At 45.5% G+C, this 22,533-nt stretch overlaps 6 protein-coding genes across 6 annotated transcripts; 3 read left to right on the top strand and 3 right to left on the bottom strand.

Moving 5' to 3' along the window:
- Positions 1-494: 494 nt before the first annotated feature.
- Positions 495-2,080, top strand: H6S33_007404 (uncharacterized protein; the record flags this gene model as incomplete). The annotated part of the gene is made up of 4 exons (XM_044838749.1): positions 495-630; positions 719-822; positions 899-970; positions 1,034-2,080. 4 exons carry the CDS (start codon positions 495-497, stop codon positions 2,078-2,080), a joined length of 1,359 nt encoding a protein of 452 aa, XP_044688940.1.
- A 1,835-nt stretch (positions 2,081-3,915) lies between these two features.
- H6S33_007403 (uncharacterized protein) lies at positions 3,916-4,611 on the bottom strand (the record flags this gene model as incomplete). Its single annotated transcript, XM_044838748.1, has 2 exons — positions 3,916-4,347; positions 4,408-4,611. The coding sequence occupies 2 exons, from the start codon at positions 4,609-4,611 to the stop codon at positions 3,916-3,918; spliced, it is 636 nt and encodes a 211-aa protein (XP_044688939.1).
- Positions 4,612-7,850: 3,239 nt separating this feature from the next.
- Positions 7,851-9,174, top strand: H6S33_007402 (uncharacterized protein; the record flags this gene model as incomplete). The annotated part of the gene is made up of 5 exons (XM_044838747.1): positions 7,851-8,070; positions 8,170-8,642; positions 8,704-8,728; positions 8,805-8,921; positions 9,119-9,174. 5 exons carry the CDS (start codon positions 7,851-7,853, stop codon positions 9,172-9,174), a joined length of 891 nt encoding a protein of 296 aa, XP_044688938.1.
- Positions 9,175-11,278: 2,104 nt separating this feature from the next.
- On the bottom strand, positions 11,279-12,661 carry H6S33_007401 (uncharacterized protein; the record flags this gene model as incomplete). The annotated part of the gene is made up of 1 exon (XM_044838746.1): positions 11,279-12,661. One exon carries the CDS (start codon positions 12,659-12,661, stop codon positions 11,279-11,281), a length of 1,383 nt encoding a protein of 460 aa, XP_044688937.1.
- Positions 12,662-15,920: 3,259 nt separating this feature from the next.
- Positions 15,921-17,714, bottom strand: H6S33_007400 (uncharacterized protein; the record flags this gene model as incomplete). The annotated part of the gene is made up of 1 exon (XM_044838745.1): positions 15,921-17,714. One exon carries the CDS (start codon positions 17,712-17,714, stop codon positions 15,921-15,923), a length of 1,794 nt encoding a protein of 597 aa, XP_044688936.1.
- Positions 17,715-20,715: 3,001 nt separating this feature from the next.
- H6S33_007399 (uncharacterized protein) lies at positions 20,716-21,751 on the top strand (the record flags this gene model as incomplete). The annotated part of the gene is made up of 3 exons (XM_044838744.1): positions 20,716-21,222; positions 21,299-21,619; positions 21,671-21,751. 3 exons carry the CDS (start codon positions 20,716-20,718, stop codon positions 21,749-21,751), a joined length of 909 nt encoding a protein of 302 aa, XP_044688935.1.
- Between the last annotated feature and the right edge of the window lie 782 nt (positions 21,752-22,533).

Below are 22,533 nucleotides of genomic sequence, written 5' to 3'. Positions count from 1 at the left end.
TGTTCCTCCGTTTTGTTCCGCTGGGTGCATGTATTTACCCCTTGAGGCAGAGAAGTAAGATTTTATGTAGGCAGAAAAGCTACAGCTGTCCTCCATTCCTCCAACCTCTCACATTTTAAGAGAACAGAATAGAAAAAGCTCAATATAAAAAAACCGTAACAACTAAACAGACCGAAGATGCTCTCACGTGGCTTCGGGTATTTATTCAAAAGCTAGGTCATGCACCTGTAACAGTGCCTGCATCCCCCACAAAAAGCTATCGGTAGTCAACCGGCTAGAAGCGGCTTCTATAACAAACCCCGCCGTTACCATTGAGGACCATTCTTCCAACTCCTACAAGTATCGAAGAAGGCACTCGTGTATCATCCCTTCATACAACTATATCAATTTTTCATTTACTTCATCTCTTCTTCGCTGAGATGAAATTAAGTTACGCCCTCAAATCGGTCCGGACACCCCCCTTAAGCATCAATGTCATCACTGGCTTTAATACCATGGCTAGGCCTCAGTTATCCATGCAGCTACTACGGCGTCGAAGGCTATTACCGCAGTCATTGACTATCAGAAAGTTCAGTTCATCTATGAGATTGCAAGAGGTAAAACCATTTCTATTGGCGGATATCGGTGAAGGTTTGTCCATCCGTTCTTGTAGCTTTGTTTCTACAGAATTGTTTGTTGTTTTTGAATTTCTTTGGTGATAATGAGTGTGTCTATATAGGAATACGAGAATGTGAGGTTATACAATGGTTCGTTGAGGCGGGAGCAAGGGTAGAGCAATTCGATAAGCTATGCGAGGTCCAGAGTGATAAGGCTTCGGTAGAAGTAAGAAAATTCTTTGGTTATATCCTGCAGGGGTTCTACGATATCGGATGTATTTCTAATATTACTATCTTAATAGATCACTTCGCGATTCGATGGTGTGATTAAAAGGCTCCACTACGAAGCAGGGGATATGGCGATAGTTGGAAAGGTGTTTGGTTCTCTTATATTTTCCTAATTGATTAGCTAGCTAATACGTTTCCCTCAAACCTAGCCACTTGTTGATATCGATATTCAAGGAGAAATAAACGACACATCACAACTTGGGTCAGCTGAACTTGAAGCTATCTCTGAAACAAAGACAGCAGAACCACATCAGTCGTCGCATGAAGCAATCCCAACACAGCCTTCGGGAAGACATGCGTCAGTCGCAACACCAGCAGTAAGGCATTCGGCGAAGGAGCACGGTGTTGACATAACTCAGGTTTCGGGCACCGGAAAGGATGGACGGGTGCTGAAAGAAGATGTCGTGGCATTCAAGAAGCGTCGGGATTCTGGAGAACTGCCACCGCCAATGGCTGATATCCCTAGGACGGTTCCAGTGACTGAAGAACAGAAGGTGGCTCTTACACCTATTCAAACCATGATGTTTAAGACAATGACCAAAAGCTTGTCGATTCCACATTTTCTTTACTCCGACGAGATTCATCTAGATCCTCTTGTGCGAGCTCGAACCGTCATCAACACATCTCTGAGTAAAGATTCGGTGGTGCATAAAATATCTTACATGCCCTTTATCATCAAGGCCGTTTCTCAAGCCCTCGAATCCTACCCTATCATCAACAGCCGCCTTGATACTGACGACGAGAAACCGCAACTAGTATTACGCCCCCAACACAACATTGGAGTTGCTCTGGATACGCCTATTGGCCTTATTGTACCAAACATAAAGAACGTCAGAAGTCTGAGCATTTTGGAGATCGCAGCTGAGTTAAGAAGACTCCAAGCAGCTGGAGCTGAAGGAAAGCTCTCCCCAGCTGATTTGCAAGGCGGAACAATCACCGTGAGCAATATTGGAAACATCGGGGGTACAGTTGTGGCCCCAGTGATTGTTCCCAGCGAGGTGGCTATTCTGGGTATGGGCCGCGCGCAGACGATTCCTGCCTTTGACAATAATGGCACTGTAGTCCCCAAAACAATCATTAACGTTTCATGGTCGGCGGACCACCGCGTAGTTGATGGTGCAACTATGGCAAGAATGGCAGCCCTGGTGAAGTCCTTCCTTGAGGAGCCTGAGTTAATGATGGCCAGGTTGAAATAATCAGCCCATCCGTTAAGTGGACCTATTCAAGATGGTGGAATTTAATGAGACACGGTAAATCGATGGTTTTTTTTATTTTAGATGCGAGGATATCATTGCGAAGAGTAATGTTTTAAGCATGTTTGTTGATGGTAATATAGCTTAATTCTATCTATATAGTAGCTTCGGAGCATATCTATAGTTATGAAAATAGATTAAGTGTTTTTGTAGCTGGCTTTTATTATCGGGGGCATCATTTTTTGCTTTGTGGGGCAAGGTTGTTTTCGTGGACCCTTGAGCTCGAAATAGTATGTTTAATATTAACCTTTGCACAATCATAGATAATCACTCGGTTGAGTTGAAAGAATACAACCGCAGTCACAAGTAAATGAAAATCAAAGAGGATGACGTTGGGATAAACCAGAGCCTCCAGATTCTAGGCCGTTTTTCTGCGGGGACATTTTTCTTTACCAAGATTATAGACACCATTGGCTACAAATCGAGGTGGGGGCTCGAGCTTTAAGATGACCTTGGCAATCGTTTCGGTTTTGTTGGACTTTTCCGGCTTCGCATACCGCGAACAGTCTTAAAACTGGTCTCGTGGTAAACTTCGTCAGTCAGCCTCGTTTGATATCTCGTGCCTGGATTACAAACAGGACTTGTATCGTGGCGAACCTCAATTGTAGAAGCTCAACGCAATTCAAACGGCTCCAATATCTACCCTTCTTGTGGCCAGCTGACCAGCACTATGCAAGCGGTTCGCCTCACACTTCTTAGAGGCAGGAGAGTTCAGGTATGCAGAGCACCTTAGACTATGTACCATGTATGTACCTTGTAGTTACTCAACATACTTTTTTTTCTCACTTCCTTTTTTTATGCAATGCACGAAAATCCCATCATCCCTACTTTAGAGGATCACTCGCAAGAAATTTCCATCTTCTAACTTGATGCCAATCACCCGTACCCCACACGAACAACTATTGGCCCCAAAAATGGACCCCTGTCCATACATTCGTGGGGGGTACTGCGTTGTAATTTTGATCCGCAGCGAGCGCTTGTTACTTCGACGTTGGCGTGCATCTTGCGTCTCTATTTCATTTTTCCGGACGCGACGCATATCGATTGGAGTGTTTGACTGAGCAACTATTTTGAGGAGAAGGGGGGTCTCTTTTGCAATGCCAACCGATAGGTGTCTAAGTATCTATCGTATCTTACGGTTTTATTTGATATCAACGTCACAGGGGAATTAATAGGCATACATAGGTAGTTGCTTACATGTCGTTCAACAGTTACCGGGGCTCAGCTCCGTCCTATTCAGAATTGGACGTGATGACGATCTACCTATCAATACTTCAACTCAAACGGAGTGACAAACCGCTTCCCCGAGAGAACCCTAGATTTTTATCCACGCATGTGTCGATAACGATACATGTGTACCCCACAGTTTAATCTCTAAAATTTCTTTTGGTCGGATCAATTGATCATCTCATTTTGGGTGAATTACAGAATGTAGGTAGTACAATAACATGCATGCATTATTTAGAGAGAGAAATATCATCGATTTATGATAAAGAAAACCAAAGACCAAAAAAAGAAAAGAAGAAAAACAGCTTATTTTACTCCCTAATTCAACCGTGAAGTCTGACCCCTAAAATGCGAACTGTGAATACAAATCCATTAATAAATATGAAGAACACCAGGACCACTCCCAAAAAGTAGACAAAATGCAAACGCTGCTTTATAGGACATAGGAACCACGCCCAAAGTAGGAAATAACAGAAAAACGAAACATGATAAATACAACCCTTAAACCCCATCAACGAAAGAAAAAAGGAAAGAGAAAAAAAAGCCAACTTCTAATCCGATTCCATGCATTCCTGAACCTTTTGCAGCGCCAGACTTTGTACTTGTGAAGGAGTACCGCTGACATCAACATGAACAACGTCCACCTCGGTTTCGTCTGGTTCTTCGAGGGCGGTAAACTGGCTGTGGACCATGTCGTCCTTCATGAAGTGGTCCTTGCGGGCGCGGACCCGGGAGAGCAATAGCTCTTCGCTAGCTGCCAAGTAGACAAAGCGAACGGCAACATCGTCCGCTTCCCGACCAGCAATTCGAATGACATCGCGATATCTGCGCTTGAGGCAGGAGCAGGTGACAACACAGCCCTCGGCTCCTTGTTCAAGTTCCTCGACGGCCTTGTTCCGTAGAGTTTCAAGCCAATCCCAACGGTCGTCGTCGGTCAAGGGAATACCGTTCGCCATCTTCTCAACATTTGATTTAGGGTGGAACTGTAGAAGACTTATTAGCTAGATATTACACCAGGATTATTGAAAATAAAGTCTACTGACATCATCCCCTTCAATGAAGCGAAGATTGAGCTGCTTTGCTATAAATTGGGCAACCGTTGATTTCCCACAGCCGGCAGGGCCGGTGATAATCCAAATATGACGAACTTGCTGCTCAGTTGTCACCGAATGGATATTCCCTAGGAGGTGTGCAGCAGATGGCTTTGGCGAAATAACTGAACCAGATCTATCGCCGCAAGTGAGCATGTTGAGGATTTTGATGTGAGTAGTGGTGAACTGGTTTCTGATAAAAGGGTCAAGTTTAAGAAGGAAGAGAGAACTGAGGAATGGGTGAAGGAGGTTGAATTGCGAAAGCAATGCTTATATAGGAAGAGCAGATATGATGCAATGGCTGGGTAGATTTTGAATTGTTGATTGATTTGATTTGCTTAGCGTATAACTAAGGATCCCCCAAAACCGGCGGGCTGTCTGAAGCTTTAAATACTTGTAGATGGTGCCTGGTAGGATGAATATGTTCATTTGGGTTAGCTGGCCACTCAGTGCCAGTGCCACTCAACCTCCTTCACCAACCTGTCTTGATCCTGGGTGATTCCCTCATGTACGTAGTAGGTTGTCTCGCTAGTCACGCGGGAAAAAAAAGCAAGTTGCTAGAGTACAGCCAGCTTGGTAAGTTAGTGGTAAGTGGAAGGGAAAAAAAAAACAACTCCAGAGAGCCCGGGCTCAGGACTCCGACTCGCAGTGTTCCCACCCAGGTCCCGCCGGTCTAAGCGGAAATGCCGTATGTACGAACTCGCAGCTTTTTCCATTCCCTACATCAACTCCCTCAACCCCCTCCTCTCTCAACCCCGCACGCCACCGGGGGTTCCTCTTTGCGGCTTTTGCAGTAGGTAGGTGAGCGGGCGCGGTAGGTACTAGGTAGTCGGAGGCATCTCGCTGGGCGCAGTAATTAACGGAGATACATTTTCATCTCCTCTACTCTAGTACTCACGACAGGCATGAAGTACCCGAATATGCAGCTGCAAGTTTTTGGTGTATTTTTGACTTCTACTCCAATGGAAATTGCAGATTAGGACGTGCATTTTCGGGTACTTGTTACCTGCTGCGAGTACATACTGCGAGAGGGGGAGAAAAACGACAGGTCCAAATTTCAATAATAACTCACTCTAAGAGGTAACCTGCAAATGGGTAGTGCGGAATCACGAAGCAAATCAAAAGAGAGCGGGACTCGGAGTGAAAGAAAGTTTCCTCAAGGAACTTTGTACATACTGGACAGGGAGACGTTGTGGAGTGGATGGAACAAAAAAGCGTGGGGGAACAGCACGGGAGGGAGCAAGGATTATACTTGGGGGTTATTTTTTATTGGGTTGCAGCAGTCTCAGCAGACAAGAATTGTTAGGTGATGCACTCCTTGACTGGCCGATAGCGCCTACTGTAAGAGTAACGCTCTACTTTAGCAGCAGGCAACACATGTACCTATTGCACAAAGCTCAGCTTTCACCCATAAAGTACCTATTGAGAGTACTCTGCTGTGCCATCCATCCCAATGTAATGTATTACATGCCTCTACATATGCAGTGCACGCAGAATAGCAGTTAACTCGTGGGGCTTTCTGTGTGATCCACGCTGTTGAGCCTCGCGCGCGACATGAAGTCTGATGTCTGAGTTACTGCAAATGTATGATGACGGATCAAACGTCAGTGTCGATAGGATTCTGGTTCTGCCTCTCTTCAACCTGACCTTCTCCTGTCCCGTGGCATTGTCAAAACCATTTTCTCCCCTGGTTCAGTTGGGTGTTTCTGGAAGACGCCCAAGGAGAACAACGCGACATTGGATTGGAGGTGCTCGGTCAGAACCGTGGGATTACCTATCCCTGCTGCAGAAAAACTGTGGGGGGACTAGTATCTGTAGGCCTACAGAAGAATACCCTTTAGTAATTGAGGGCAGGGTGAGTGAGCCGATCGGAAATCAGTTTGATGGCCTATTAGAGAAGAAATTATACAAGGAGTTGGCTACCAGGTTTGGCAACTCGATCATTACCTGTGAAATCAACCGGAGGCGTAAACCGACCTACTGGATTCTCCGGTTGCTTGAGCGTCACTCGATGGCCCTGGTCCCCACTGGACAGACCCGTGTGAAGGGTTTTTCGCAAGCCCTGTCGAAGGCCCTTCAGAAGTGGTTCACATTCTGGCCTCAACGCCCCCATCTTACTTCAGCTCATCTGGCTTCTTAAGTTGGCCGCAGCTACCTTGCATGCAAATCCTGGGGTGCATACACTAAAACACAGGCCTTCCTCCATAAATCAAGTTAAAAGCTCCTCTTTGTGTTGCACATACATACATACAGTACTGTAAGTACATACTCTAAGCTGGTTCTGTCCATACGGCTTGAAGTCACTGGTGCACACTCGCCGACGCAATACATACGTCTGAAGAACATACATGATGTGGGACCGGACTACTCAACGAGTTTCAAATATGCGAACCAGAGATATCGTTGTAGGTACATACGTATGTATGTCGGCAATATAGGGCCCCGAACCACCGCAGCTGAAGTTGATCCCATTGATGTCAACCTGGAACATCTGCAGATCCCTGAGCAGCCAGATAATCTCAACCAGAAATTTCTACCCAGGGTCCTAGACATCTACATAGTAGAATTTTCAAAACAGCTGGACTGGACCCTGAGTAAATGACGTCACCTAAAGAGTAGCTAGGGATGCCTATTGAGATATCTAACTGATTATAAGTAGAGTGTATTCCAGAGAAGAGATTTCTCTCATTACATGTATGTGCGTAGTACTCTCATTTGCTTGATACTAATGATATGTCCATCGGTACATACATGTAGAGTCGTAGAGTAGTGCACATGCTCTATATATCGAGTACCCGCCGGTCTGCAAGACCATCCCAAGCAGTACATGTACGTCCTTTCTAGTCGCCCCAAGCGCGTAGTTGGTGGTGGTGGAGCGAACAAGAGGGGAGGGTAACTCCAAGGGTCCGCTCCCAGGTACATGTGTGTCGTGGTGTACCGGGTCTCAAATCTGGTAAGGGATGGATGGGTGGGCTAGTTTATCCCCACAATGGGGTGTCACTTGGCATGTGGGTGAGAGCAATATGCAGGTATGACACGTACGTCTAGAGTAAGTTATACAAAAAGGTTACCCGGACCAAAATCACCCTTTCCGGACACAAACACAGCTACGACTGCCAACTCAGGAAATTTGCCGGGACGGCTATTCACATACTAGCATTAAGGTGACTGCACACGGAGACACACGACATCACCGCCATCGTACCGCGTATCATCGACTCTGCACAGAATCGAAATCTCATACCCCTACGGCTTGCGGAAAAAAAAATCCCTCGGACGACTAGGAACAGCTGTTGGAAGGTGTCAACCAGAGCAGTGACAGCATCATTGCAACAGCAACAGATTCAAACATCCATCTATCTCTGCTCTGACCACAATTTATATCTTCAATTACCATGTCTTACTTCTTCTCAACTCCTCTGGACATCGACATTCGGCTTGATGATGGGGATGATAGCCGGCAGATGGTAGATGTCAAGTTGGATAAGAATAGACGAGAGAAATGCCCTCTATACCAGGATGGCGAATCTGTAAAGGGGGCAGTGACAATTCGGCCAAAAGATGGAAAGCGTTTGGAACATACGGGCATCAAAGTGCAATTCATCGGAACAATAGGTTGGGTATCCTTCCTCCACCCACGATGCGGAGCTTGCGCATTCTATTTCAAATCTCATTAGTAGAACCGTGTGCTGAATCTATGGGTGTTTAATTCAGAGATGTTCTTTGATCGTGGAAACCACTACGAGTTTCTATCATTAGGACAAGAGCTTGCTGCCCCCGGTGATCTCCAACATCCACAAACATTCGATTTCGAATTCAAGAATGTCGAGAAGCAATATGAGTCCTACAATGGCATCAATGTCAAGCTTCGCTACTTTATCCGGGTCACTGTCTCGCGGAGGATGGCAGATGTGATCCGTGAAAAGGATATTTGGGTATACTCGTACCGCATGCCCCCAGAAAGTAATAGTTCGATCAAGATGGATGTTGGAATCGAAGACTGCCTTCACATCGAGTTCGAATATTCTAAGTCGAAATATCATTTAAAAGATGTCATTGTCGGGCGTATATATTTTCTTTTGGTTCGACTCAAGATTAAACATATGGAGTTATCCATTATTCGCAGGGAAACTACAGGGACAGCACCAAATCAGTACAATGAAAGCGAAACACTTGTCAGGTTTGAGGTGAATCCACATTCCATGTGCTCTATTTTACTCAACACACCGAATCTAATATATTATCTAGATTATGGATGGATCGCCTTCCCGAGGTAATTGCCATAACCTACACATTATGCAGCTTATTACCGATTCTGAACACGATCGCTGACGCTACATCTATCGTAGGCGAAACTATTCCAATTCGTCTTTTTCTTGGCGGGTTTGACTTGACCCCCACATTTCGCGAAGTCAACAAGAAGTACTCAACCCGGTACTATCTAAGCTTAGTACTGATCGATGAAGGTTTGTTTTCTCACTGACCAGATTCCTTGCACCATTTTGTTTTCTTTTGGTGCTTCCTTCTTTTTTCCCCGTTTTACACCTAAGCGAGAGACCTCTTGGCGTGGGGGTACACAAGCCTTTGAATTCCAGGCCGGGCTCCAGTGTATTGGTAATGGGGAGGTTGTGGCTGGATAAAACAACTAACAAATGGCACACAGACGCAAGACGTTACTTCAAGCAATCGGAAATCGTGCTCTTCCGTCAAGCTCCATAGAGCGCCTCGTAATCTCTGCACCGACTCTCACGGAAAACTGAGATGAAAGTATATCATTTTGTGGGATACTAATTATAGTAGTTGAGGACGGAGTCTTTGATGTTGCTACTAATAACTCGTTTTGATTACGCAAAATTCCTATTCATTTTTTCTTTTGCCCTTTCTATTTTTTTCTTCTTTCGCCAGTTGTATCAAATGCGAATGATGTGGACAGGGATTCTGATGTCTGTTCTCTCGGTTTGATTCATGATGCTTGAAAGCAAGCAACACAAATCCAATCCGTTACTCTAGCGCTACTCTTAGCGCTACCTGGGGAAAGGACCCTGCGGAAATCTACCGGAAATCTCACCGGAAATCCCACTGAAAATACTACCTCCTCGGAAATAGGGGGAAGGTCGTATAACTAGAAGCCAAGAACAGGAAATATGTTTTCTTTGATCTCCGGACTGCTATCGTAGCTACAGTCTGTAAATATAGCGGGTTTGCTGGTGTATTATGTACCGGGTGTTGAGGGTAAGTGATCAGAATCTGATAAGTGAATGTTGCGGTGAATACGTGTATTTGTCTTATCAGATTCTGATCACTTTTCGCTACACCCTAGTACACGTATAGACATAAAATGGTTAGGTGTCATATGGTTCCTGCCTACATAGATATTTATTATGCCGTTGAGTGATCTGCCTGCATGCCCGGCATTCAAACTCAATAGGGTGGAGACATTTTATTATTCTCACACGGCTATACCAACACCAGCAGAGCGGTCATTCAGCCCTACTACATACATACGTATTGCTCTAAATAAATAACAGAAACTACCCGTTCTCTCTCTCCCTCCTCCACGCCACAGATCCAAGTCAATGCGCGAGATTTGTTCTCTAAATCAAAACGTTACAAAACGAAAGTTTTTTTTTTTTTTTTACTCGATTACAAACAGCCAGTGAGCGGTTGCTGGTGCCATCAGTACTTACAACCTAATTGTACCTAACATGTAGGTATCGTCCTTTAATAGAGGCGTATATAGCCTTGCTACTTTACGTACTGCTTTATGTCCCTATACACCCACAGAGAGAGAGAACGGTAGAACGTCCTATGCGTCTGAACTGTCCAATACGATATTGATCGGATGAACTCTCTTGCATTTAGGCAGATAAAGCTTGAGCGCCGCGCGAGGAAAGCATGCTCCTTTGGCAGGACATGGACTGCTTCGTCGTACCCCCACAGAGGCCCATAGGTTGTGCGCACATTTGGGCTCTTCAACGATTTTCTTATCGAGATATTTTGTTTCGTGGTCCTAGTGGTGCACGTTTTACCCAGATAGGTATCAGAAAATCAAATCAGACGAAACCCAGCTCTCCAGCTTGCCAAGGAACGTCAATCTCTGCAGCGCATGAGTCTGAAAAGTCTTCTTTTCAAACTTTGAACGCGGGGGCGGGAATCTGGGCCCAGGCGAAAGGAGTGCCCGCTTCCCCGAGACAGTGATGGATACCAAGGAATAATATCCGCAACCACCCCATGCCCACTCAACGCCCTCCCCGCTGCTGCACGAAAGTAAGGCAGCTAGATGGATGGCCCTTGCACGATCTCGTTTCCTCCGGCCGAAGGACAATTTATTTTTTCTAGCTTTTTCTTATTTTTATTTTTTTTGGGGGGGGGGCTTTCCCTTCTTTTCTTTTCAGGCGAGGGAATGGTTACAAGTAATCGGAGGTTTAATTTGGCAGGGACGGCATATCATGGCTATTTGGATCCGTGGAAGGAAGCATAGAAGCAGCTCGACTACATTCTAAGTTGTTACTCTACGGTGCTACCTAATATAGACTTACTAATTGATAGACTGGGATGATAGTATGCCCAGCTCCCACAGCCTGTCATTTACATGCTCTCTCTATTTCTTTTTTTTTTTTTTTTAATCAAGCTCTATTGTTTCTAGGTACAAAGAATCGCATAAAGTATAAACTATGGCGTAAAGACCTATCCCCGACCGACTGTTTTTCCGCCTATAAAAAGATTACAGAGACAAAAGAAAATTATGAAAAGGGGGAAAATCCTTAATGGGGCCTCCGAGAACCTAGTCTCCTGGAGGTAGTGGTGGTGTGGCGCGGTGTTTTTATGAGATTTCCATCGCGGTCTGGGGGTTGGGGGGGGTTGGAGGAGTGGTGGGTTTCCTGCTGGGACAGGCTGGAGTGAAGGAGCGGTGGGGCCCGTTGCAGTTGATGCACTTGGCGGGAGAGATTTCGCAACAGTTTTCAAGAGGTGCCGATGCTCCCCTGCACGTGGCAACTGGGCAGCGGTGGTCTTGGAGCTTGTGGGGGAGGGTGCACAGGGGGCAGGCGATGGGGGACCTGCATCCCTGGGTGGCGTGGCCTAGCTTGCAGCAGTTCCTGCATTGGGTGGTGGAGGATGCTCGCCACATGACGTTGCAGCGTCTGGGGCGGGAGAAGAGGCGGATGGTGGTTCCAATGGTTGCTGCCTCTTCCGCCGTCACGGAGACGATGACAGAGGTGGTGGCCTTGGAGGAGCGGGAGGTTTCGTCCGTGTTTAGGAAACGGACGGCAGAGGGGGTGATGCCAACGGCTAGTTTAAGTGCGGAGGGCAGGATCTCCTCTAGGCATTCCTGGTTGGGGAGCTCGTAGAGGGGGACGCCATGGATGGCGAGATCGACGTTGGTGGGAGCGGGGCGGAAGGTGGTGTAGGGGTTTTCTGGGGAGGCTACCTCCACGTTTAGGATCGTGGTGAGGGCCTCGAAGAAGGGTGTGTAGACCGTTGATGGGACGGTGGGGGGAGCGGTAACAGAGACTGTGCCTCTGTTGTTGATGGTGACGGTGAGGGAGGTGACGGGGGCGACTTGGTGGCTTCGGGCTAGGGCTTGACCGAAGAGGCGGGGGAGGGTTGCCGATAGCCTTTCGGCATTGGCGATGGGACTGGGGGTTGTCCTGGTGGCGAAGAAGCGGCGGTGGGCAGACGGTAGGGGCTTCGCCTTCGGGGCGGATCCTGGGGCCGAGGCTACGGCTGCCTTGGCTGTCTTCTTGCTGGGGGGGTTGGGTGGGTTGGGAGTGGATCGAACCACTTGTGCATACATGGGGGTTGCCCTCGGTTGGGCAGGCTTGGCGGGCGGGGTAGGTCTGTGTGGGGCCTGGGGTGTGGGAGGGGGGAGGCTGGTTCTCCCGATGAGGGTGTCCAGTTTTTGAACGATTAGGGGGTCTGAGGGGATGGGAGCAGCTTTGGGGGCTGCGATTGACTCCCTCAGGGAGGTGATGTCATCTCCTAGTTTGGAGACTGCTTCGGTGAGCTGTTTGTTTTGATGAATAACTCCTAACAAGAGGAGGGTCATCGTTTGAATGCTTTCGCGGTGGTCTCTGTTTCCGATTGTCCTTTCAACCTCAACAGAGAGGGTGTGGGTGAGCTCTGGAAGGCCAATGGTCTTGTCGAGCGAGCTAAGGTCGAGCGCCTCGAAGAGGGCCCTCCTTAGTGACATGTGGGCGACCGACATGAAGCCGGAACGGTGGGGGTTTTTGGTGTGTGAGAACGGTTGTCACGTAAAAAGAGGAGGTTGGTTTCAAAAACCAAGGAAGAAGCGGGGAAGAAGGATGGCTCTCTCTATTTCTTGCTACAATGTAAAGTATATGTACATGTATTGGTTAATGTACAAGTGCGAGTAGAGTAAAGTACGCAATTCAAGTGTGCGTTTTGAATATCCCTCAAAAGCAAAGAAGTAAAACAACTCGCGATAGGAACTACATGTATATAGATACATACATACATGTACAATACAGATATCTATCTCTTCGATAAATACACGTATCAGCGCTTAAAGCCCCAGCGCATGTGGACCATTATGGCGGAAAGACATTCGGTGATAATTATATATGAACCACATGTACCCACTCTGAATAGTACACCTTACTATACATACATACAAATTTCATGTACGTTACTCTATCTATCCAAAGAGCTATGCTGTCTATGCAATAAGCACACCTCTACCACTAACATCCTCACTCTCATCCATCGTGCCATCGTGTTTGAGTCCATCCCATCCATCACTTGTCAGCGTGGCCAGCAGTTCCTGCCTTGGAAATCACAAAAAGAAAAGAGGAAGAAGAAAAAAGGGGGGAAAAGAAATGTTCTTGTTGGCTTTCACACACCCACAACAGCAGACAGCAGCACAGCATGTAAGATCTGCGCCCCCCCCGCCCCCCCCAAAGCCTACAATCGAAGAAACGAAAAAAAGAAATCAGAAAGGGGGAATGTGGGGGAAATAAATGCAAGCACAAGACTCTGACAAGAGAAAGCTAGCTGAAACTCGGCTACTCAAGCCTAACCTTTACGAGACTGGTTGCAATATCAAAACCATCACTTAATATTTTTTTTCCTTTTTCAATATCAGACAAATTTTATGATGTGACAGGTAAACCGGAACGGCGGAAATAAATAAATAAACCCTCCCGAGAAATAGCAAGGCTGACGGAGAAATTACCCAGGATATCAAGCAAGTTAGTAGTCATGTGCAATAAGGCTCAGACACCACCTATATGTATATCAGTTCACATCAATATTGCATACGAGGTACTCACGATAGCTGACGACGCCATACCTTCGGGCTTACGAAGTTGATCAAGCAAGAATAACAAAAGAAGATAGATAGCTCTAGTTCAGGGGAAAGTCCCTTATCGGGAGCAGATCGGAGTTGTCCTCCTCCCAGAAAAACAAAATGTACAAAATAAATCCCATTTCTTTTTCCCTCCTGACGAATTTACTCAAAGAACCCGTTTGTCTATTGAAAAAAATATAATGGAGTCTGTTTATAATTGATCTGCTCATTAGCACGCTGTTATCCACACGTACTCCGTGTAATAGATGTGTATTTCCAGTTGTGCAAAGTGCCCATTACGTGCTCCCCATTTAAATGAAGAAAGAAAGTCATAAACGTTTAAACATCCAAAAACCTTTGAAGCAATTTTAATGCGCCAGCGAACGCCAAAACCCATATAGCCCAGTTGCCAAGAAAAGAAGGAAGGTTGTATGAGAAGGAATATCGGATCGATTTATGAGATCATGTTCTGTTGATTTTATGTAGGATGAGGCTGTAGTAGAAAGTTGTTGAGTGAGTCTGATTCCTCCGGGAGTGGGTTATTGTCGTTGTGATCGTTGGAAGTGAGAGAAACGAAGTTACCATGGACTTTCTGATGACGCTTCATCTGGTCTATGAATCAAGTCAGCAAAAATACGGTAACTTCCAAATTGATACCAAACATGGCTCCGCGGAAAGACAGAGTCGGAATAGTTTGCTTTTTCTCTGCGCGGCACATCGCAACCCCGATATAAGCATAATGGATCTCGATGCAGAAAACAAGGTATTCTCATCCCATCCCAACTTATTCGCCGCCACCTGGGAAGATGCAATAGTACATCCCCCAAAATAGGCTTATATCGAGATTGCGATGTCCAATCGTGATGGAGAGTATGATGAATATCCCATGTAAAGAAAGGTAGGCTCATATTGGATACCAATCAACATGATCCCCCCACGCTCATCTCACATTTGGGTGGTATGCCTTCAAGTCCTTAAGGGGGGAATTGGATCATCGCTGTGGAAAATACCAATATTAACCCCTCTTTTAGGCACATAACTTGGGTAGAATCATCCACCCAACATGGCGGGCGTCTTGGCATAGGATGTTCGCCAGACTCTTCACCACGATTGTGACGTAACATAGTTGGTAATGAACGAAAAGATACGGGCATAGCCAATGAAGGGTTTGATATCCAGCGAGGGAGGGTACAACCCAGTAGTAGACGCGCAATCGTAGTTGCAAATCCCCAAACCCTTCATTGGAATTTGCGCCGCTCAATTATTCATCAGGTACATTGTTTAATCACCTTCCAAAGAATAAAGTAGAGAAAAGGGGAAGGGGCATGCCAGATTGGGTCAAGGACAACGTACCAAGCCTGTGAAAAGTCCTCTCACAACCAGCAAAGCCGCATCGATGCTGTCCAACCGATAGATGTGCTGCGGGAGGCATAAGTTAGTAAATACCGCCAAAAACCCTCCGATTGCTGTCAAAATAATGAGAGAAAGAAAAAATAGATAGAGCCAAATAACCCACTCTTGCGATGTTTGCTTAAATTGCTACTTTCGGAGAACCTTTTTCCGCAGCCCGGAAATTCACACTTCAAAGGTCTATCCCCGGTATGTACTCTCTTATGCATCGTCAAGGCCGAGCCCTGAGCGAATTCTTTGAAACAGACCTGCAAAATCGAAATTTTTCCGTAAGCCAGTTAAAGGGGACATGAAAGATATGTACAAATCCAAATTCCAAGTGAGAAACCAAGGTATGGCTTGGATCGGCCCGTGTATATATTCGTAAATGCGGGGTATGTAGAGCATGGGAAGCGATGCGATAATATTGCGGGTATATATCTAAAGAGACTTGAGGAGGGGTATCGGAGAGGAGAAAGCTTACATCACACTTGTATGGCTTCTCTCCGGTATGTGTTCTGATATGTTGTTGTAATGCCTGTGCAGCAGAAAACTCCTTATTGCAAAACGTGCATTTGCAGCTTTTGACTGTTACCCCATTCATCATCATATTAGCACTAATCTCATTTCTTCTGACGAGCTTAGTTGTGCACAAATCTCAAGAATAAGTTGAAATGCTCCTCTCCAAAGCCTCAAGCGTCAATTGACGGTCTTATTAACTTTGTGCTAGTAGAAGCGCTTGTTCCTATTTGATATATAGTAATGGGATTCACTTCAACCTACATCCGGTATGTGTTTGTAAATGTCTCTCAACCTTTCCTTTTTGACTAAATGGCCTATTCCGCCGGGAGCAATCTGCCCATCCGCAGAAATGTCCTGTCTTTTTCTTGAGTATGGCAATATGTTCGTCTTTTGCATGTTTTTGCAGTTCCTCTGCGGATGCAAATGTTTTCCCGCATCTCACTAATTCTTCTTCCCCACTGCTACTGACATTCTTGCCAGTACTGACCAGCCACTCGCACCGCTTCGGCCCCCCGTCATCGATGGTCGGTGCAGGGGAGGTTCTGGTAGATGAGTCTACATCCGGCGGTAGCAAATGCACTGCTAGATGCTCCTTCAAATCTTCAAGACCATCGACACTGGTCCCGCATGCATCCCATAAACACTGTTCTGGAGTCAACTCACCAAGGTGGGTGGATAGATGCATCTGAAAGTCAACCTCTGAAGCGAAATGGAAGTTGCAGCCATCCCAGTGACAGTCGTTCAGATCCATTAAGTTATTGCTGTTGGCGGGATTAGTGTTGAATAACATTCCATTATTCCAATTTTCATTGTTTGTGGGGTTGTAGTTTGGCCAGTTTTGTACGGGTTCGGCGGTACTGAACGGTGTACTTGGCTTCGAGGGGTACTCATAAGCGGGTGAAGTGATGGGGGTAGTTTGAGAGACCCGACGACGCTTTGAAGGTGCAGCATAATCGTGATCGAAAGTGGAGGAAAATTCATTGTAGGGTTCAAGGAATGCAGATGAGGAGCGAGATGATTCCGAGGGTTCTGATGCAAGGTTTGGTTGTGAAATGGGATAATGGATCAATTGTTGCGCTGGTAAAGGGTAGTGAAGTTGTAAATCTTGCAATTGGTCAGGATTACCGTAATCCAGAGACAAAAGATTTGGTTCAACGCTGCCACTCTGGTGCTGATTCTGGTGCTGATTCCGATCTTGATTACGATTGTGATTCTGAGGTTGCTGGTGCGCAAATCCTCCTAGCGGCACGCTCCATAGAGGGACATCGAACCCCGGGATGTCACCATTACCAAACACGCAGTCCGAAGGATGGCAGCTTGTGACCTCGCAGTCATCTTTAGCACATATAATCTTCTGAACACAAGAAGCATCCTCTGGGCAGGAGGAGCTTTGTTCAAGGCAAGATTCAGAATCGCAAAACTGGGGAACTATCTCGCAAGCCGTGCAATCTTCGCATGCAGGAGCGTCACAGTCCTCGTCCTCGCATTTCGAGGAACAATCATCGTCATCACAGCAAGATGAGGAGGCGCTGCAGATCGAGGTTGCTTTTTGTTCTATCTTTCCAGTTGCTGGAATTATAGAGGATCGGGGATCGGGTGTTGTAGTCGAAGCCTCGGGGGAGGACTCTGCTGCGCATATGAGAGTAGTTAATCCACTTTTTTGTTCACCGTTTGTATCTTTCGTAGTAGATGCCAAACTTGTCCATGGCAGGGAATTCACTTCCTTTTGCTGCTGATGTTGATCTTGCTGTATCTGATCGTGGAGACCGTTAGGCTGAAGTCCTGGCCCGTCCATCGCCTGTGAAAACTTGCGCTTCTCGGGGCCACCGTAATTAAAGTTCTGGTAATTAAGCCTTGTATACTGAGAAAGATATGGTTGGTAATAGGGGACTCTATCTCTCTCGGCAGATGGTATGGGACGAATATCATGAGATCGGGGAAGTAGATCTCGGAGGGAGCATTCGGCCAACAGTTGGAGAGGGCGAGGCGGCGGCGGTGATAATCGCGGCTGCGAAGACTGGGAAAATAGCTGAGACTTCATTGGGGGCGGTAACGCGGGGTGGAGCTGCCGACACCCAAATAGAAGAAGTGCCCAACAAGGTGTTCATAGAAAATGTATGTGTGAATTTGAGGTTGCCAGGTAGGGAGACATGGATATGGTCACGCGTATATGTGAGCATGACAACCCCCTCTTCCTGATCGGGGAAGGGGTATTCTGGATGTAATCATGAAAAATCACTCCTGAAAGAAGCTGAGCAGAATGGGAAGGATGTGATGTGCGATTTTCGCTAACTAAGGATTTCTTTGGAATGGCTCTGAATGTTGCACGTTGCTTTAACAGCGACTTGCGGACGTCATATATGTACGATGCTAGATCAGCTAATGATTGACGGCCTAGGGCAACCTGTAAGTTGTAATCAGAGATGTTCGCTTCATAGACTATCACTCGAAACATGTTCCTTTAAGGTATACTTAATGCATACATGTGGGGATATTGGTTGAAACCCTTTTACAGAGTTAAAATATCTAAATCGACTAATGTCTTCATTTTCACGCGCACGCGTACATATGAGTCTTCAGGTAATTGGAACTGAAGATTTGCGAGGCCTTAATGGCTAGGAAATCCCGTTTGATTCAAGTAGGTAAAAAGGGAGGACGACAAGATCATATATTGCTGTATAGTGACCGACAGGAACTCGGGCTCGACAACGAATACTGTGGTTTACGACGTATCTTGTCTTTGAGAATTACTAGGTCGACCGATTACATAAGAACATGTATATCATGTACTGTATCGAGCATTGAACCTTGGCCTATATATTGTAGCTATATGTGCCTCGAAAGCTCCGTTGAAATGCTATGTATATATATATATGCATGTTACTATCAAAAAGTGATATTTATACATGTAGTTAAAATAATCGATATTAACCAAGTACCTCTTGTCGGAAATTCCTAAAAGAACATCTCGGATCAACTGTATACATACATGTATATGTGGTATGATCACGTAATATTCGAAATCAGATATTTTATAGGAGAAAAGGTAGGAAATACATAAATCTCCAAACATGGGAGGTTATTAGTCTCGTTACTCGATACATCCGGTATTCTTTTTGATGGTGGTAGTAGTAGTGCCGGTGGTAGTTGTTGACTACATGTATTTTGCTGTACAAATTTCCGATCACACCAAAAATAAGGTACATGTATGGGCACGAGACTGCATGTAGGTATATGCAGTGTGACACCCCTAGGAGTAAATTTATAACTATTTAATGATTGAACGAGGTGACGAATCCCCTAGGATCGATCTAAAATCCAAGGAAACTCTATCAAATAATTTAGATAATATACTTCGTGACCGAAATAGTTGTGCATGGGCCGGCTTGCGCCCTAGCTGCTAGCTGCTATTTTTGCAGAGAATGGGCTGGATCCATGGAGTCATGACGGCCGATATATATCCTATCAAAAACTACATGTATTTATTTTATTTACGGAAATATACAAAAATAAATTATTAAGGTTGTCTAGTTAGAAAATTTAAAATACTAGATTACGAAGCCACTAAAAAATCCTTTCAAGAACGAAATCAAATTTCATGCGCTTCCGCTTGAGCTACCTCCTCCATGCCATATCTAAACACCATCAAAACTGACTGCCGACATCGATACCCGCTTGAGTAGATGTTTTTTGTGTGTTACTCAGTTTGTCGAACATCCTTCCAACCGATTTATTCCTCTCCTTGCCAAAATGGATGGAACTTTTATGAAGGGAGCACTTTAATAGGATTATTAGTATTACTTTGGATACTGCTTATTCTGGTGGTGTGAGCTGTGGTTGGGGGGAGGGGAGAGCGGGAGCTCCTGCGTTTTTCCTACGTAAAATGAAGACAACAATCCTGAACATGGGCCAGCCTTTAATGACGGTCCCCTGGCTCGGTCTAACTACATGTACATACATGTATTGTTGCCAGTAAACTGGCCAGGGCCCAAATTTCCTTGTTATTAGAGCGTATTTACTGAGTGTCATTTTTGACAATTGAGACTTCGAAATTGACGGTTGCAAAATGCAAAATTGACACTTCCCCTCCATAAGGATATGAAATGCGCAAGCCGCAAATTGACACTTGTGGATTCCGCTTTGGAGAGTGGCGAAGCGCCAATTGTCAGAATTGACGGTTAGTAAATACGCTCTATTACATGTACTACATACATATACTTTCTAACCGAATTATACTCTATCTGAAGGCTTAAGTACGCACTGGATACATGTACTCAAGGCTCCATGCCAATATGTGATCACATGATTCATAGAATCGTCAGCCAGTACTTTACTTGGTCGCCGAATAATTATTGAACTAATCTCATATAGGTAATTTTATCATTCTACAAGTGGCCCCTCTGTAGACTCCAACATTAGGAGCACTGCGGTGATAGGATCTGGGGATGTGGGCAAAAACCTTATCACAAAAGGGATCGAAGAATGGTTTCTAGAAGGTCTATACTCTATAGGGGTCTTTTATGAATAATCTCGTGAAGACCTTAATTGATACCCAATTGATGGACTTAGCCTTAGAAACTCATACATGTATCTAAATTAAAGGCTAGAGTACCGGGGGTTAACCATAAATACCGAGAATCTGATAAGATAAACACACCTATTTCACAGCAAGATTCTCTTATCAGATTCTTCGTATTTACCCTCAACACCCGGTACATGTAGTTCCTCTACGATCCTGAAATGTACCGGGGGTCAACCATAAATACCGAGAATCTGATAAGATAAACACACCTATTTCACGGCAAGATTCTCTTATCAGATTCTTCGTATTTACCCTCAACGCCCGGTACATACATCATCATGCAGTGCTCCTGGAACGTTTGCCTGTTGTGTTTAACGACTGCCAAGTCCTACATACATCATGCAGAAAAATCTCACCCCCACTTTTCCTTTGCCAAGGCCACACAAGCCAACTGTCCCACTTTTCTCCAATCCCATCAACACTCCACGCATTCCCATCATCAATTGAAACATCATCAACAATGGGAATTACCAGTACTATTACTCATCGCCTTCTCACTTTATCTCGCTCCGGCTTGATACTCAACCGCGGGCTCAATGCGTGTATCATCCCCGCTTTCATCGTTACCAGCCGATCTGTAGCCTCTGCAGCCGCTGCAAAGCCCACCACAAAAACCGCAGATGCCGCTACACCTAAGACCGCTCCAAAATCATCCGCGGGAGGAAGAACCAAAGCGACTGCCACCGCCGAGGCTGCTGGTAAAACAGGATCAACTACTAAAAAGTCCGCAACACCCAAGGCGGCCGCTAAAAACCCAGTCAAGAAAGTAGCTGCGAAGAAGGAACTCACAGATGAGCAGAAGAAGAAGCTCTTGATCAAGCAGTTGAGGGAGAAGGCACTAAATCCGCCGCCCAGGCCTGGTGGCAGTGGGTATACTCTGTGGTTTGGGGAACAGATGCACAAGGAGAAGACGTCAGCTGCCGTCCTCGCGGTTGAATGGAAGGCCCTGCCGCAGGATGTGAAAATTGTATGTTTGTCTTTCCGCATCTATTTGGCGGCTCCTAACCCTATCCTAATTATTCACTAACAATTTTGGACACAAGCCCTACATGAAAAGAGCTGAAGAACAAAAGCCTATAAGAGACCAGGAATACAAGAAGTGGGTCAAGAGCTTGTCACCCTTGGTTATCCGCGAAGCCAACAATGCACGTCGTCGTCTCAAAGGCCTTGGCGTCAGTTCAAAAGTTAGCCCAATCCCAGATGACAGACTTCCAAAAAGAATTACAACACCGCTCTTCATGTATTTCCGGGAGCAGTATGGAACTGGGAGAAAGTTTTTTGATGCGACAGGGAAGCCCAGCATCGTAGCTGCCAGAAAGGTAATGGGAGAGGAATATGAGAAGCTTCCGGAGAGCGAGAAGAAGGTATATAAAATCTCTTGAATCCATAGAGGAATAGTGGTTAATGTGTAACAGCGTTTCGAGGATATGGTTAAGAAGAACAAGGAAGACTACATTTCCGCTATGGCAAAGCTGGAGAAGCAAAGGAAAGTTTGAATAGTTTGATTGATCCCTCAGTCATTATCCTATTTACCTCTCCCACGTTGTTTAGTCTTAGTTTCAAAGCTTAAGTAGACAATGAAATAAAACCGACCAGGGGGAAAACATTGGTTGATACAAGGATGCCTCTTCGTGAAAAGTGAATATACCCTGCAGTTCACGATTACGTATGATGACGACCATTTGCGCAATGCGTGGTTTTAAGATAAAGCTTAATATGGTCCCTACACTTGCGATCCGTGTCATCGTACTTTAATTGGCGAATCCTAAGGCAGGTTAGAGTTTGCAGTGTTCATCACACTTCCTAGTCCATTTTTTGATAGTAGGCTAGGATTTGTAGATCACATATCTCAATTCAGATTTTTTGAGTGGAGATACCTTCCACCCCCAACAAAATGAGCAGGTGAGGTCCGAAGTATTTGGTTACTCTTAGTTACCGCAAATTCAATCAATCGCTCAGGTGTTCTTGGTATTGGAGGGATCTTTAATAATGGCCATCACGTGATGAAAATAAATTACTACATGTAGATACTTACTTGCTTACCAGCAAAAGAACCAGGGATTATTTGTATGAGAGAACGGCGCCACTCCATACAAATTATCCTTGGTTCTTTTGCTGGTAAGCAAGTAGAGTAGGTGATGCATGCAGGTGCATGTATGCTGCACCTATATTGTTGTAACTACCTCCGAACATTGTCGACACCTCCTTCAGATCGCCCACAGTTCAAACCAGCGTCCACAGATAAGCTACAGTCCCCTCCCAGTCCACTCCCGCAGAG

Source organism: Morchella sextelata, assembly GCF_020137385.1.
Source record: "Morchella sextelata strain SCLS chromosome Unknown scls_23, whole genome shotgun sequence".
Classification (NCBI taxonomy): Eukaryota; Fungi; Ascomycota; class Pezizomycetes; order Pezizales; family Morchellaceae; genus Morchella; species Morchella sextelata.
Note: the sequence above shows the minus strand (reverse complement) of the source record. Positions and strands in the feature narration are given on the sequence as shown.